The 14,137-nt window shown below is 41.5% G+C and overlaps 2 protein-coding genes across 2 annotated transcripts; both read right to left on the bottom strand.

Moving 5' to 3' along the window:
• Positions 1-127: 127 nt before the first annotated feature.
• On the bottom strand, positions 128-6,879 carry LOC121682490 (intestinal mucin-like protein). Its single transcript, XM_042062647.1, has 18 exons — positions 6,859-6,879; positions 6,258-6,435; positions 5,523-5,770; positions 5,232-5,415; positions 4,189-4,372; positions 3,878-4,056; positions 3,701-3,770; positions 3,479-3,612; positions 3,280-3,314; positions 2,847-3,015; positions 2,552-2,638; positions 2,409-2,449; positions 2,133-2,255; positions 1,898-1,996; positions 1,628-1,756; positions 772-814; positions 519-630; positions 128-428 (listed from the first exon to the last, which is right to left on the bottom strand). Exons 1-18 carry the CDS (start codon positions 6,877-6,879, stop codon positions 224-226), a joined length of 2,241 nt encoding a protein of 746 aa, XP_041918581.1. The 3' UTR covers positions 128-223.
• An 8-nt stretch (positions 6,880-6,887) lies between these two features.
• Positions 6,888-13,807, bottom strand: LOC121682491 (mucin-2-like). The gene is made up of 8 exons (XM_042062648.1): positions 13,473-13,807; positions 10,905-11,108; positions 10,437-10,604; positions 9,954-10,070; positions 9,375-9,605; positions 8,917-9,068; positions 7,277-8,538; positions 6,888-7,079 (listed from the first exon to the last, which is right to left on the bottom strand). The coding sequence occupies exons 1-8, from the start codon at positions 13,805-13,807 to the stop codon at positions 6,888-6,890; spliced, it is 2,661 nt and encodes an 886-aa protein (XP_041918582.1).
• Between the last annotated feature and the right edge of the window lie 330 nt (positions 13,808-14,137).

Here is a 14,137-nt window from a genome sequence, read left to right on the forward strand (position 1 = left end):
TCATGATTGTTACATGCAAAATTATCAAATGTAGCAGCACTTATGATAAATAATAATGTCAAGACACGATCATGCATGCATACTAATGTTTATTAAAATAAGATTTAGGAAGATACAAAAGCAGTCTCATGCTCCTACCATACGAAACTGCTGATTACTTTACGTCTGTGACATAAATAGAGAAGGTGATTTGTAATAAGAGGTGCAATGATGCGCTAACTCATTAACGTCTTCTTCGTAGCTTTTTAGTCGCTGTTTTTTCCATAGTGGTGCATGTTGACTGAAGACAGCCACATTGCTCAATGTAGTTATATGAATAACTGAACTTTGAGCCATCAGGGCAGACCATCTCCACCTCTCTTTTGCTAGTGGTAATCTCCTGGCAACAGGAACAGGAGGGCTGAAACGTGTTTGTACTCGGAGAGAACCTGAAAGACAGCATATGGAAAGTGTTAAATTAAGTTATTGTTACTATAGATTTGACAAGATCTTCTTTGTTCTGCTGATCTGCTACTTACCAGGAGTATGTTGGACAAAGACCTTGACAAGTCGTCAAGTCAACCTTCTGGGAGGATGTGCAGCCCTTATGCTGCAGGTATGTAGATTCCGTTGTCTGGTTGCATTTCCTTACTATAGAAAGAAACAGACATGCAGCTTTTAGCACTGCTCTCACAAGCCAAAGAAAATTATCAATGTTTAACATCTCCCAGTGGATTAGTACATTAATACAATATCTGATGATTAAAATAAAACCTTAACAAAAGAACTTACCACACCAATGACAGCAACCATCAGGTGCAATGACCTCTGTCCCCTGTACAGATCACACAGAAGATAAAAAATAAGATCTATATATACATATACATTTATTAATTTGATACATTTGTCCAAAGCGGTATTCTTGAAAGAGTTGTGTCTCTTCAAGAGTTTTTTTGAAGATAGAGAGGGACGCCCCTGCTCTGAGGGAGCTCGGCAGATTGTTCCACCATCAGGGGACCACAGATGAAAAAAGTCTGGATTGCCGTGGGAGTAGGGGAGGCAGTGCCAGATGACGCTCTTTGGAGGTGTGCTGTGGCCGAGGGGTAACATAAGCCTTTATGAGAGTAAGTGGGTGTAGACCCAGCAACCACTTTGTATGCAAGCATTAGTGACTTGAATTTGATGCGGATGGCTAAGGGAAGCCAGTGGAGCTCAATGAAAAGTGGGGTAACGTGCCCTTTTTGGCTGAAAACCAGACGGTCATGGAAATGATTGTTTTAATTACTTTCAAATGATGAAATGAACACAATAAAGTATATATATATATATATATAAAGAAAACCAGACGGGCCGCAGCGTTCTGGACCATCTGTAGCGGTTGTAGGTGATATAGGTGATGCTATCATAAGACCACAGTGACTGGCAGTATGTGATGATGGTGTACAAACTAAATAGCATAGCCTTCTCCCTACGTTGTTACAGTATGGATAGGGGCACTTAGAACATTACAAAATTATTTACTTTAAGTTTGTAATAATATTATTTAAGCCTACACAGTGATTACATTTAACTAGTACTTAATTTCTCTATAGTGTATGGCTCAAACATGATCAAATTCCCTATTCACATTTAGTCGTTCCACACTTACAGGAATGCAGTCATTGGGGTTGTAGGGAGGACAGAGTGTTCTGGCCTCCATAGTGATGAACGTGCTCCCGACCTTCACACACTCATACTTTACACACTTGTTCCCAGGTGGACTCCAGATACCATTGACCTGTCAAAAACAACAAAGTCCATATAATAGTGTTTAGTTTTGTTTGTGAGTGGGTGCACTTGAATATACATTTAACTGCATTACATACACAGCTTTGATATTGGCTGGCTGCAACATATAATATTTTGGTTATTAACTCACAGGAATAGAGTGTGTGAGGTTTCCTGAATACACAACCACACACATGGTCTGCACACACTTTGTACAGCATTCTCCTGGTGGCAAAACTGGCTCGAAGCCCTTAGGAAAAGAAGACATCATAACATACTCAGCATGCCTCCAAAATGATTTTGAAAATTCAGCTCAGGTCAAATGTGTGTGTGTAAATTCCTACAACTTCACTGTTGTTTTTTTGACTATGTAGGAAGCCTCTTACCGGTGGACAGTAAGTGTTACATGTAATAGGCGCACATAGGATCCTGTGTAAGCCGCCATCATTTTCCAGTTTGTCACTACACAGACAGGTTTCACAATGCCTCATAGGCACACTGCTGCCTGGCTGCAATAGGACAGGAAACAATTGTTTTATAAAAATCATTCAGATTTGTAGGATTTTGTATTGTATATGACCAAGTAATATGACGACACAATAAGTTCTATGCTAAATGTTAACCATGACTGCATAGACATGAGATTTCATGCGAGTTCTTACCAAGTATTCCGTGTTGTTGTATACACAAACAGGTTTAGGAACTGCAAAGTAAATAAAAAACAGAAATACCTTTTGTAATTAACTTTTGCCATGAAGGAGCAACCGTTTTAGGACCAGAAATTTTGCACTAGATAAATCCTTACCACACTTAGGGCAACATGCCCCCACTTCAGTCTTTTGAATGTAGCCAATGGGACAAGAGTGGGTTGGACATGTGGTGACATCACATACTATAATGACAAAACCACAGGCATATTCAAATTACACTCTTTAGATGTTTACTGTTTGTTGTCTGTGTTCTGTTGTTATTTTAAATTACTGTCAAAAATAAAGGGAACTTGGTTTTGCACCTTGAATCTACAAAAACAAAAAAGGTTACATAGGGACTTGCAGTCTTTCCCTAGCAATGACTGTCAACATCTGTCAGTGGTTACTTACCACATTTGTTTATTTCACAGCATCCTACTTTTTCAGCCACTTTAATCTGGCCAGGCTGATCACAGATGGCAGGGGGCTCAGATGGGCATGGTAAAGGATTGCAGTAGACTCTTTCATTGTCTGCATCACATGTGCAAAGATCACAGCCATCGATCCAAGTTGAATTTCCCTGATTTAACAATAAAGAACATGTCAGGGCACAAGAACAAGTAAAAAAATGTAGACATCAATCAATCAATTTAATGTTGGACGAAAAAATTGACCTAAAGTCCATGTAAAATAAATGTTGATTTTTTTTCGACCCCAAAAGGCATGCATTTGTGCATTTTGTTTTCACAATTAATGTCTACATGAATATCATGGTTGTTTTTCTGTTCACAGAAAAAAAGGATCTGAGATATTTAGAGCTCTAATATTGGAGAGTTTTCTTTACCTGTTTCCACTTTCCATTTGGTAGGCGGCAAATAACTTAAAAGGAAAAAAAGAACAGAAAATGTTCATTTAGAAATAACATTTTCTACACAGATTGCGCCCTGGTCATTTCTTTGGTACATACAACAAGTAATGCATCTACGTTGTGAACTGCTTGAAACAAAACCAGATGTTTTTTGTCCTTCGTTTCATTTTCTTACCACATGGTTCTTTAACGCATTCATTAGAATCAGGGCTCAATAAAGTAGTTCCATTTGGACAATAGCATCCCTCCCATGTCATAGATGTCGAAGAGGTGAATTCAGTTTTCTCTTGAATGAATTTGTAATTATAACTATAAGGGAAAAATAATATAAATCAGATGACTTCGTATTTGTATTTGAAAAGATTAAACACACTCTAGTCTCATTAGTTCAGTATACCTTCTATCACAAGTGGATGGAACTTGTGGACCACAGGCCTGATAGACCAGGGGTGCATTGCATTCGAAATCTGTGTAAACAGGGCACATATTATAAGATGAAAAGGCATAATAAGGTATGTATAATAAGGTATAATTTCAGTTGTGAGATTAGAAAATAGATTTCTACAAATCTTACCACACACTCCAGCTGTGGCACCTCTCCAGTCAATGCAAATGCCATTCAAAGCGCACTGCTGAGCATAAGACTGAAGGCTGGCACAACCAATAGAGATATTTCTTGTATAGCATATGTCAAACTCGCATCCCTCAATAAATACATCATAGGGGATCACCTCATGGCACATTTCAAAGACCCTTGGCAGAAGATATGTCATAATCAGCAACAGCACATTTCAGATTTTGTCCAACTGATTACAAATTACATTAAAAGTATATAAATTATTTTTTTTCCAACACGATGTGTCATCTTATTTGTCACTTTCTTACTTGCTTGCAATGATTTTACAGATGGCTGAAGTTTCTGGTGGACAGGCTGTAGGTGGGATAGGGGTTGGGGGTACTGGGCAGTTGCTATCATTAATCTTCCAATGGTGGGCCATATCTGGGCAAGATGGATCAATTTTTCCATTGGGCAAGAGGCAGTCGTCCGTCCTATTGTTGTCACATGTTCCTGTGACAAATAAGAGAACATACTTGAATTTTATCAGAGGATAATAGTGCTGCATTTGACAAATGGACACAATAGTCATGCTTAACTCATTGAATGCCAAGCTGTTTTCGGAAGCTTTGTCCTAGAGTGCCAGCAATCTAGACCATTGTTGATGATTTTTGTACAGCCACAGCATATTCTGTGTTATAGCTATGAACACATACAATGGCTCGTTTGAAAGGTGAGACTTTAAGCTCTCAGTGGGTGCAAACCATGTATTTCTACACGCCTCTGTTCCTGAGAAATCCCAAGCTAAACAGTGGCTAGTTTTCATCAAAATTGCAGTTTTTTTTCTAGAAATGGAGATAACGTCTTTCATGAAATATGAAGTGTTGCCTGTAAAGTTTCCGGGAAGTGAGCTGGCGAGACTGCCACCTAGTGATAGACCCACGGTTTTGAGCTGACGTGCATGCGTCACTGATTCGACCCAAAGTGGCAACCGAGTTATGATAAAATGTCCAGATTGTGCATTTTCATGAGTTTTCGATCGAGTTAACCATGGATTGAAAATGAAAAATATATTGTTCCAACTCTCATTGATAGGGTAGCCCAATGATTAACCTAGCTATATTTTATTTGATTTACTACTTTCTGTACAGCTATATATTCATTCTGTTCTTTAAATGTTGAATGGTAATTATTATTAGATATAATAATACAACAAATATACAGTATATTGTTACAAATTGAATTTTACAATCTGCTAACAAGCATAAATAAAAAAAAATGCAAAACTTCAACTCTAACATTCTTATTCTTCAAATAAGGGATAACTTCATCATTACCAGTTCTCTGAACAACAATTGAAAACAGCATTTACCACACTGTCCCTCGGTGTTGCCATGAAATATACTCCAAGGGAGTTCAACACTGAACTGCAGCCCAGAGAACATTATTTGAGCGCCGATGGCTGGTATTGTCACGAAAGCATCAATGCCAGTGTTGGTGACTTCGAAGTCACTGTTCCTGTAAGCTGGGTAGATGCGCTTGTGATTGACATAAATCTATGAGAAAAATGAAATAAGTGTTTACATTATGAAACACATATAATAGTTTTAAACAGATATGTTTTAAAAGAAGTTTGAGAATCAGGAGGACAATATTTTCTTACCAAGTTTGTGACATTTCCTGGAGAGAAATCTTGACTCATATAAATTTCAAAAGATTTATAGTAAATAGTCAGTGATTTAGGACATGAAAGACCATCTGGTGCGTCACAATACACATTATCAATGATGATGCTGAAGTTGTATATTGGTTTGATCTCTTTAACCAATATATAAGAGCAATTTCCTTGGAAATTATAATATGTTCCATCAAATGTCACATAATGAGGATCTCCAAAGCCAAAGCAGTGACCTACAATAGATAAGAAGTATGAATTATGTCAGTCATTGGTTTTGGATATGTAGTAACAATATAGTAGCTTGTATGAACCATTTTATAAGAAAGTTTGTACAACCCAGCTTTTCCTAGTATATGTAAGGGATCACGGCAGCTGAGGAATCCTAATATACGGAATTAGTGGACAAAACAGAGTTGCCACAATATAGGCAATAGTCATGCCTTTATAGCATGCAAAGTAAACAAGCGGTTTAGTTTAAAAAGAAGACGAGTTGTTCAGTTCAGTAATGGTGGGCAGTTAGCTTGTTTACAGTTGATTCCATTGTTGCAAAGCATTGATATGGAACTGTGATTAATCTTTTTTTTTTATCAGATCTACTTCATAGGTGTCCCATTATACAGAATTAATAGCCATTCTACTAACCAATCAGAAAAGAGTATTTCTTCTATCTGGGTGATTATTATCATTAACCGATTTTATTTTGATTTTGGAAATACTCACATTGGCATTCCTGTTTGAAACAGCAGCCTGATCCATCAGGAACAGTCTTTGGTTGGAGGCCATTCACACATGTAAGCGGTGGTTGAGGTGGACATTTCTTAGGGTGCTTGATGATTTCACCATTGAAACATGTTTCTAGCATACACTTATCAGTGGCGGATACCCAAGTTTCTCCACTCTGCAGAAATAATAGGGGGAAATTACAGTCAGTCTATTGACAGTCGAAAATCCTTACATGAAAATGAACAGACTGATTTCATTGACAATACCTTTATATTGGGATAACAGTCAGTGGAATGAGTTGTTGGTGAAATAGTCGTTGAAGTTGAATGAGTCGTTGAAGTTAAAGGAGTTGTTGAAGTTGAATGAGTTGTTGTTGAAGTTGAACGAGTTGTGGATGGAGCACTGGTGGAGCTACATAACATGCCCTTTTTTATTGTGCAGTTTTTAAGGCAATGGGCAAAGTAAGTACATCCACCAAGATCGGTATGACTATAAATAACAGAATCTGTGTAAAAAATTAACTTTGGTTAAAAAAATGAAATGGCAGAAATTATCACATACAGTATGTGCTTAATATATAAATAAAAAAATATCTTGCCTGGTTGGTAAATTGTTCCATTTTTGAGTTCACATCCAGTACACTGAGGTTGTGTAACATGGGTGCTGGTTGTGCCGGTAATCACAGTAAATGGGGTGGTAGATGTAGGTACAGTTGTACCTGTTGAACTTAATGGAGTTGTTGTAATCATTGTTGTGGTTGAAGGTGTTGTGGTTGTGGTCGTTGTTGAAGTTGGTAGACATGGTCCACAACACTGGACTCTAATTTCATAATCAAAGCAAATGTTTTGGAGCCTCTGGTTTTTGTTCAAGCAAACAAGTCCAACAGATGGAATACATATCACGTCCTGGCCTACTTCGGACAGTGGCATATTGGGAAACTGTTTTGCCCTGCATTCAACTTCTGTAGCATGTCCACAACCAATACGTCGAGAATGGAATAGTTGGGAAATTGATACAGACTCTCCTCCATCAGGGCCAGGTGTAGGGGGACCAAGATCAATCCAGTCAGACCACTCACAGGTACAGATTGGGATAGGTGTACTAGGTGTTGTAGATGTTACGGTGCTGGTGGATATAGTAGATGTCGCTGTGGTCGTGGGGGTAGTTGTTGAAGTTGACGGTGTTGTTGGTACAGTTGTTGAGGGTGTTTCAGTGGTTGTAGTTGTTGTGGAGGTTGTTGTTGATGTTAGAGTTGTAGGTGTAGAAGGAGTTGATGTACTTGTGGGTGTCGTAGTGGTAGTGGTTGTGCATGGTCCACAGCAGCGTACTCTGATTTCATAATCGAAACACTCTTGATTATTTCCCTGGTTTTTGTTCAGGCAAACAAGTCCTACAGATGGATTGCAAATCACATCTTGGCCCAACTGGGAAAGTGGCAATGCTGGATACATCTTAGCCCTGCACTCAACTTCTGTTGGTTGTGGACAACCAATACGTTTGGAATTTATGAGTTGAGAAATTGATTCAGAGTCTCCTCCATCAGGGCCAGATGATGGAGGACCGACATCAATCCAGTCAGACCACTCACAGGTACAAATTGGGATAGGTGTACTAGGTGTTGTCGATGTTACGGTGCTGGTAGATGTAGTAGATGTCGTTGTGGTCGTGGGGGTAGTTGTTGAAGTTGACGGTGTTGTTGGTACAGTTGTTGAGGGTGTTTCAGTGGTTGTAGTTGTTGTGGAGGTTGTTGTTGATGTTGGAGTTGTAGGTGTAGAAGGAGTTGATGTACTTGTGGGTGTCGTAGTGGTAGTGGTTGTGCATGGTCCACAGCAGCGTACTCTGATTTCATAATCGAAACACTCTTGATTATTTCCCTGGTTTTTGTTCAGGCAAACAAGTCCTACAGATGGATTGCAAATCACATCTTGGCCCAACTGGGAAAGTGGCAATGCTGGATACATCTTAGCCCTGCACTCAACTTCTGTTGGTTGTGGACAACCAATACGTTTGGAATTTATGAGTTGAGAAATTGATTCAGAGTCTCCTCCATCAGGGCCAGATGATGGAGGACCGACATCAATCCAGTCAGACCACTCACAGGTACAAATTGGGATAGGTGTACTAGGTGTTGTCGATGTTACGGTGCTGGTAGATGTAGTAGATGTCGTTGTGGTCGTGGGGGTAGTTGTTGAAGTTGACGGTGTTGTTGGTACAGTTGTTGAGGGTGTTTCAGTGGTTGTAGTTGTTGTGGAGGTTGTTGTTGATGTTGGAGTTGTAGGTGTAGAAGGAGTTGATGTACTTGTGGGTGTTGTAGTGGTAGTGGTTGTGCATGGTCCACAGCAGCGTACTCTGATTTCATAATCGAAACACTCTTGATTATTTCCCTGGTTTTTGTTCAGGCAAACAAGTCCTACAGATGGATTGCAAATCACATCTTGGCCCAACTGGGAAAGTGGCAATGCTGGATACATCTTAGCCCTGCACTCAACTTCTGTTGGTTGTGGACAACCAATACGTTTGGAATTTATGAGTTGAGAAATTGATTCAGAGTCTCCTCCATCAGGGCCAGATGATGGAGGACCGACATCAATCCAGTCAGACCACTCACAGGTACAAATTGGGATAGGTGTACTAGGTGTTGTCGATGTTACGGTGCTGGTAGATGTAGTAGATGTCGTTGTGGTCGTGGGGGTAGTTGTTGAAGTTGACGGTGTTGTTGGTACAGTTGTTGAGGGTGTTTCAGTGGTTGTAGTTGTTGTGGAGGTTGTTGTTGATGTTGGAGTTGTAGGTGTAGAAGGAGTTGATGTACTTGTGGGTGTTGTAGTGGTAGTGGTTGTGCATGGTCCACAGCAGCGTACTCTGATTTCATAATCGAAACACTCTTGATTATTTCCCTGGTTTTTGTTCAGGCAAACAAGTCCTACAGATGGATTGCAAATCACATCTTGGCCCAACTGGGAAAGTGGCAATGCTGGATACATCTTAGCCCTGCACTCAACTTCTGTTGGTTGTGGACAACCAATACGTTTGGAATTTATGAGTTGAGAAATTGATTCAGAGTCTCCTCCATCAGGGCCAGATGATGGAGGACCGACATCAATCCAGTCAGACCACTCACAGGTACAAATTGGGATAGGTGTACTAGGTGTTGTCGATGTTACGGTGCTGGTAGATGTAGTAGATGTCGTTGTGGTCGTGGGGGTAGTTGTTGAAGTTGACGGTGTTGTTGGTACAGTTGTTGAGGGTGTTTCAGTGGTTGTAGTTGTTGTGGAGGTTGTTGTTGATGTTGGAGTTGTAGGTGTAGAAGGAGTTGATGTACTTGTGGGTGTTGTAGTGGTAGTGGTTGTGCATGGTCCACAGCAGCGTACTCTGATTTCATAATCGAAACACTCTTGATTATTTCCCTGGTTTTTGTTCAGGCAAACAAGTCCTACAGATGGATTGCAAATCACATCTTGGCCCAACTGGGAAAGTGGCAATGCTGGATACATCTTAGCCCTGCACTCAACTTCTGTTGGTTGTGGACAACCAATACGTTTGGAATTTATGAGTTGAGAAATTGATTCAGAGTCTCCTCCATCAGGGCCAGATGATGGAGGACCGACATCAATCCAGTCAGACCACTCACAGGTACAAATTGGGATAGGTGTACTAGGTGTTGTCGATGTTACGGTGCTGGTAGATGTAGTAGATGTCGTTGTGGTCGTGGGGGTAGTTGTTGAAGTTGACGGTGTTGTTGGTACAGTTGTTGAGGGTGTTTCAGTGGTTGTAGTTGTTGTGGAGGTTGTTGTTGATGTTGGAGTTGTAGGTGTAGAAGGAGTTGATGTACTTGTGGGTGTCGTAGTGGTAGTGGTTGTGCATGGTCCACAGCAGCGTACTCTGATTTCATAATCGAAACACTCTTGATTATTTCCCTGGTTTTTGTTCAGGCAAACAAGTCCTACAGATGGATTGCAAATCACATCTTGGCCCAACTGGGAAAGTGGCAATGCTGGATACATCTTAGCCCTGCACTCAACTTCTGTTGGTTGTGGACAACCAATACGTTTGGAATTTATGAGTTGAGAAATTGATTCAGAGTCTCCTCCATCAGGGCCAGATGATGGAGGACCGACATCAATCCAGTCAGACCACTCACAGGTACAAATTGGGATAGGTGTACTAGGTGTTGTCGATGTTACAGTGCTGGTAGATGTAGTAGATGTCGTTGTGGTCGTGGGGGTAGTTGTTGAAGTTGACGGTGTTTCAGTGGTTGTAGTTGTTGTGGAGGTTGTTGTTGATGTTGGAGTTGTAGGTGTAGAAGGAGTTGATGTACTTGTGGGTGTTGTAGTGGTAGTGGTTGTGCATGGTCCACAGCAGCGTACTCTGATTTCATAATCGAAACACTCTTGATTAATTCCCTGGTTTTTGTTCAGGCAAACAACTCCTACCGATGGATTGCAAGTGACATCTTGGCCCAACTGGGAAAGTGGCAATGTTGGATACATCTTAGCCCTGCACTCAACTTCTGTTGGTTGTAGACAACCAATACGTTTGGAATTTATGAGTTGAGAAATTGATTCAGAGTCTCCTCCATCAGGGCCAGATGATGGAGGACCGAGATCAATCCAGTCAGACCACTCACAGGTACAGATTGGGATAGGTGTACTAGGTGTTGTAGATGTTACGGTGCTGGTGGATGTAGTAGATGTCGTTGTGGTCGTGGGGGTAGTTGTTGAAGTTGACGGTGTTGTTGGTACAGTTGTTGAGGGTGTTTCAGTGGTTGTAGTTGTTGTGGAGTTTGTTGTTGATGTTGGAGTTGTAGGTGTAGAGGGAGTTGATGTACTTGTGGGTGTCGTAGTGGTAGTGGTTGTGCATGGTCCACAGCAGCGTACTTTGATTTCATAATCAAAACACTCTTGATTATTTCCCTGGTTTTTGTTCAGGCAAACAAGTCCTACAGATGGATTGCAAATCACATCTTGGCCCAACTGGGAAAGTGGCAATGCTGGATACATCTTAGCCCTGCACTCAACTTCTGTTGGTTGTGGACAACCAATACGTTTGGAATTTATGAGTTGAGAAATTGATTCAGAGTCTCCTCCATCAGGGCCAGATGATGGAGGACCGAGATCAATCCAGTCAGACCACTCACAGGTACAAATTGGGATAGGTGTACTAGGTGTTGTCGATGTTACGGTGCTGGTAGATGTAGTAGATGTCATTGTGGTCGTGGGGGTAGTTGTTGAAGTTGACGGTGTCCTTGGTACAGTCGTTGAGGGTGTTTCAGTGGTTGTAGTTGTTGTGGAGGTTGTTGTTGATGTTGGAGTTGTAGGTGTAGAAGGAGTTGATGTACTTGTGGGTGTTGTTGTGGTAGTGGTTGTGCATGGTCCACAGCAGCGTACTCTGATTTCATAATCAAAACACTCTTGATTAATTCCCTGGTTTTTGTTCAGGCAAACAACTCCTACCGATGGATTGCAAGTGACATCTTGGCCCAACTGGGAAAGTGGCAATGTTGGATACATCTTAGCCCTGCACTCAACTTCTGTTGGTTGTGGACAACCAATACGTTTGGAATTTATGAGTTGAGAAATTGATTCAGAGTCTCCTCCATCAGGGCCAGATGATGGAGGACCGAGATCAATCCAGTCAGACCACTCACAGGTACAGATTGGGATAGGTGTACTAGGTGTTGTCGATGTTACGGTGCTGGTAGATGTAGTAGATGTCGTTGTGGTCGTGGGAGTAGTTGTTGAAGTTGACGGTGTCCTTGGTACAGTCGTTGAGGGTGTTTCAGTGGTTGTAGTTGTTGTGGAGGTTGTTGTTGATGTTGGAGTTGTAGGTGTAGAAGGAGTTGATGTACTTGTGGGTGTTGTTGTGGTAGTGGTTGTGCATGGTCCACAGCAGCGTACTCTGATTTCATAATCAAAACACTCTTGATTAATTCCCTGGTTTTTGTTCAGGCAAACAACTCCTACCGATGGATTGCAAGTGACATCTTGGCCCAACTGGGAAAGTGGCAATGTTGGATACATCTTAGCCCTGCACTCAACTTCTGTTGGTTGTGGACAACCAATACGTTTGGAATTTATGAGTTGAGAAATTGATTCAGAGTCTCCTCCATCAGGGCCAGATGATGGAGGACCGAGATCAATCCAGTCAGACCACTCACAGGTACAGATTGGGATAGGTGTACTAGGTGTTGTCGATGTTACGGTGCTGGTAGATGTAGTAGATGTCGTTGTGGTCGTGGGAGTAGTTGTTGAAGTTGACGGTGTCCTTGGTACAGTCGTTGAGGGTGTTTCAGTGGTTGTAGTTGTTGTGGAGGTTGTTGTTGATGTTGGAGTTGTAGGTGTAGAAGGAGTTGATGTACTTGTGGGTGTTGTTGTGGTAGTGGTTGTGCATGGTCCACAGCAGCGTACTCTGATTTCATAATCGAAACACTCTTGATTAATTCCCTGGTTTTTGTTCAGGCAAACAACTCCTACCGATGGATTGCAAGTGACATCTTGGCCCAACTGGGAAAGTGGCAATGTTGGATACATCTTAGCCCTGCACTCAACTTCTGTTGGTTGTGGACAACCAATACGTTTGGAATTTATGAGTTGAGAAATTGATTCAGAGTCTCCTCCATCAGGGCCAGATGATGGAGGACCGAGATCAATCCAGTCAGACCACTCACAGGTACAGATTGGGATAGGTGTACTAGGTGTTGTCGATGTTACGGTGCTGGTAGATGTAGTAGATGTCGTTGTGGTCGTGGGAGTAGTTGTTGAAGTTGACGGTGTCCTTGGTACAGTCGTTGAGGGTGTTTCAGTGGTTGTAGTTGTTGTGGAGGTTGTTGTTGATGTTGGAGTTGTAGGTGTAGAAGGAGTTGATGTACTTGTGGGTGTTGTTGTGGTAGTGGTTGTGCATGGTCCACAGCAGCGTACTCTGATTTCATAATCAAAACACTCTTGATTAATTCCCTGGTTTTTGTTCAGGCAAACAACTCCTACCGATGGATTGCAAGTGACATCTTGGCCCAACTGGGAAAGTGGCAATGTTGGATACATCTTAGCCCTGCACTCAACTTCTGTTGGTTGTGGACAACCAATACGTTTGGAATTTATGAGTTGAGAAATTGATTCAGAGTCTCCTCCATCAGGGCCAGATGATGGAGGACCGAGATCAATCCAGTCAGACCACTCACAGGTACAGATTGGGATAGGTGTACTAGGTGTTGTCGATGTTACGGTGCTGGTAGATGTAGTAGATGTCGTTGTGGTCGTGGGAGTAGTTGTTGAAGTTGACGGTGTCCTTGGTACAGTCGTTGAGGGTGTTTCAGTGGTTGTAGTTGTTGTGGAGGTTGTTGTTGATGTTGGAGTTGTAGGTGTAGAAGGAGTTGATGTACTTGTGGGTGTTGTTGTGGTAGTGGTTGTGCATGGTCCACAGCAGCGTACTCTGATTTCATAATCGAAACACTCTTGATTAATTCCCTGGTTTTTGTTCAGGCAAACAACTCCTACCGATGGATTGCAAGTGACATCTTGGCCCAACTGGGAAAGTGGCAATGTTGGATACATCTTAGCCCTGCACTCAACTTCTGTTGGTTGTGGACAACCAATACGTTTGGAATTTATGAGTTGAGAAATTGATTCAGAGTCTCCTCCATCAGGGCCAGATGATGGAGGACCGAGATCAATCCAGTCAGACCACTCACAGGTACAGATTGGGATAGGTGTACTAGGTGTTGTAGATGTTACGGTGCTGGTAGATGTAGTAGATGTCATTGTGGTCGTGGGAGTAGTTGTTGAAGTTGATGGTGACGGTGTCGGTGTTGTTGTTGTTGTAGTCGTAGTTGGTGGACATGGTCCACAACACTGCACTCGAATTTCATAATCAAAGCAAATCGT

Source organism: Alosa sapidissima, chromosome 14 (assembly GCF_018492685.1).
Source record: "Alosa sapidissima isolate fAloSap1 chromosome 14, fAloSap1.pri, whole genome shotgun sequence".
NCBI lineage: Eukaryota > Metazoa > Chordata > Actinopteri > Clupeiformes > Clupeidae > Alosa > Alosa sapidissima.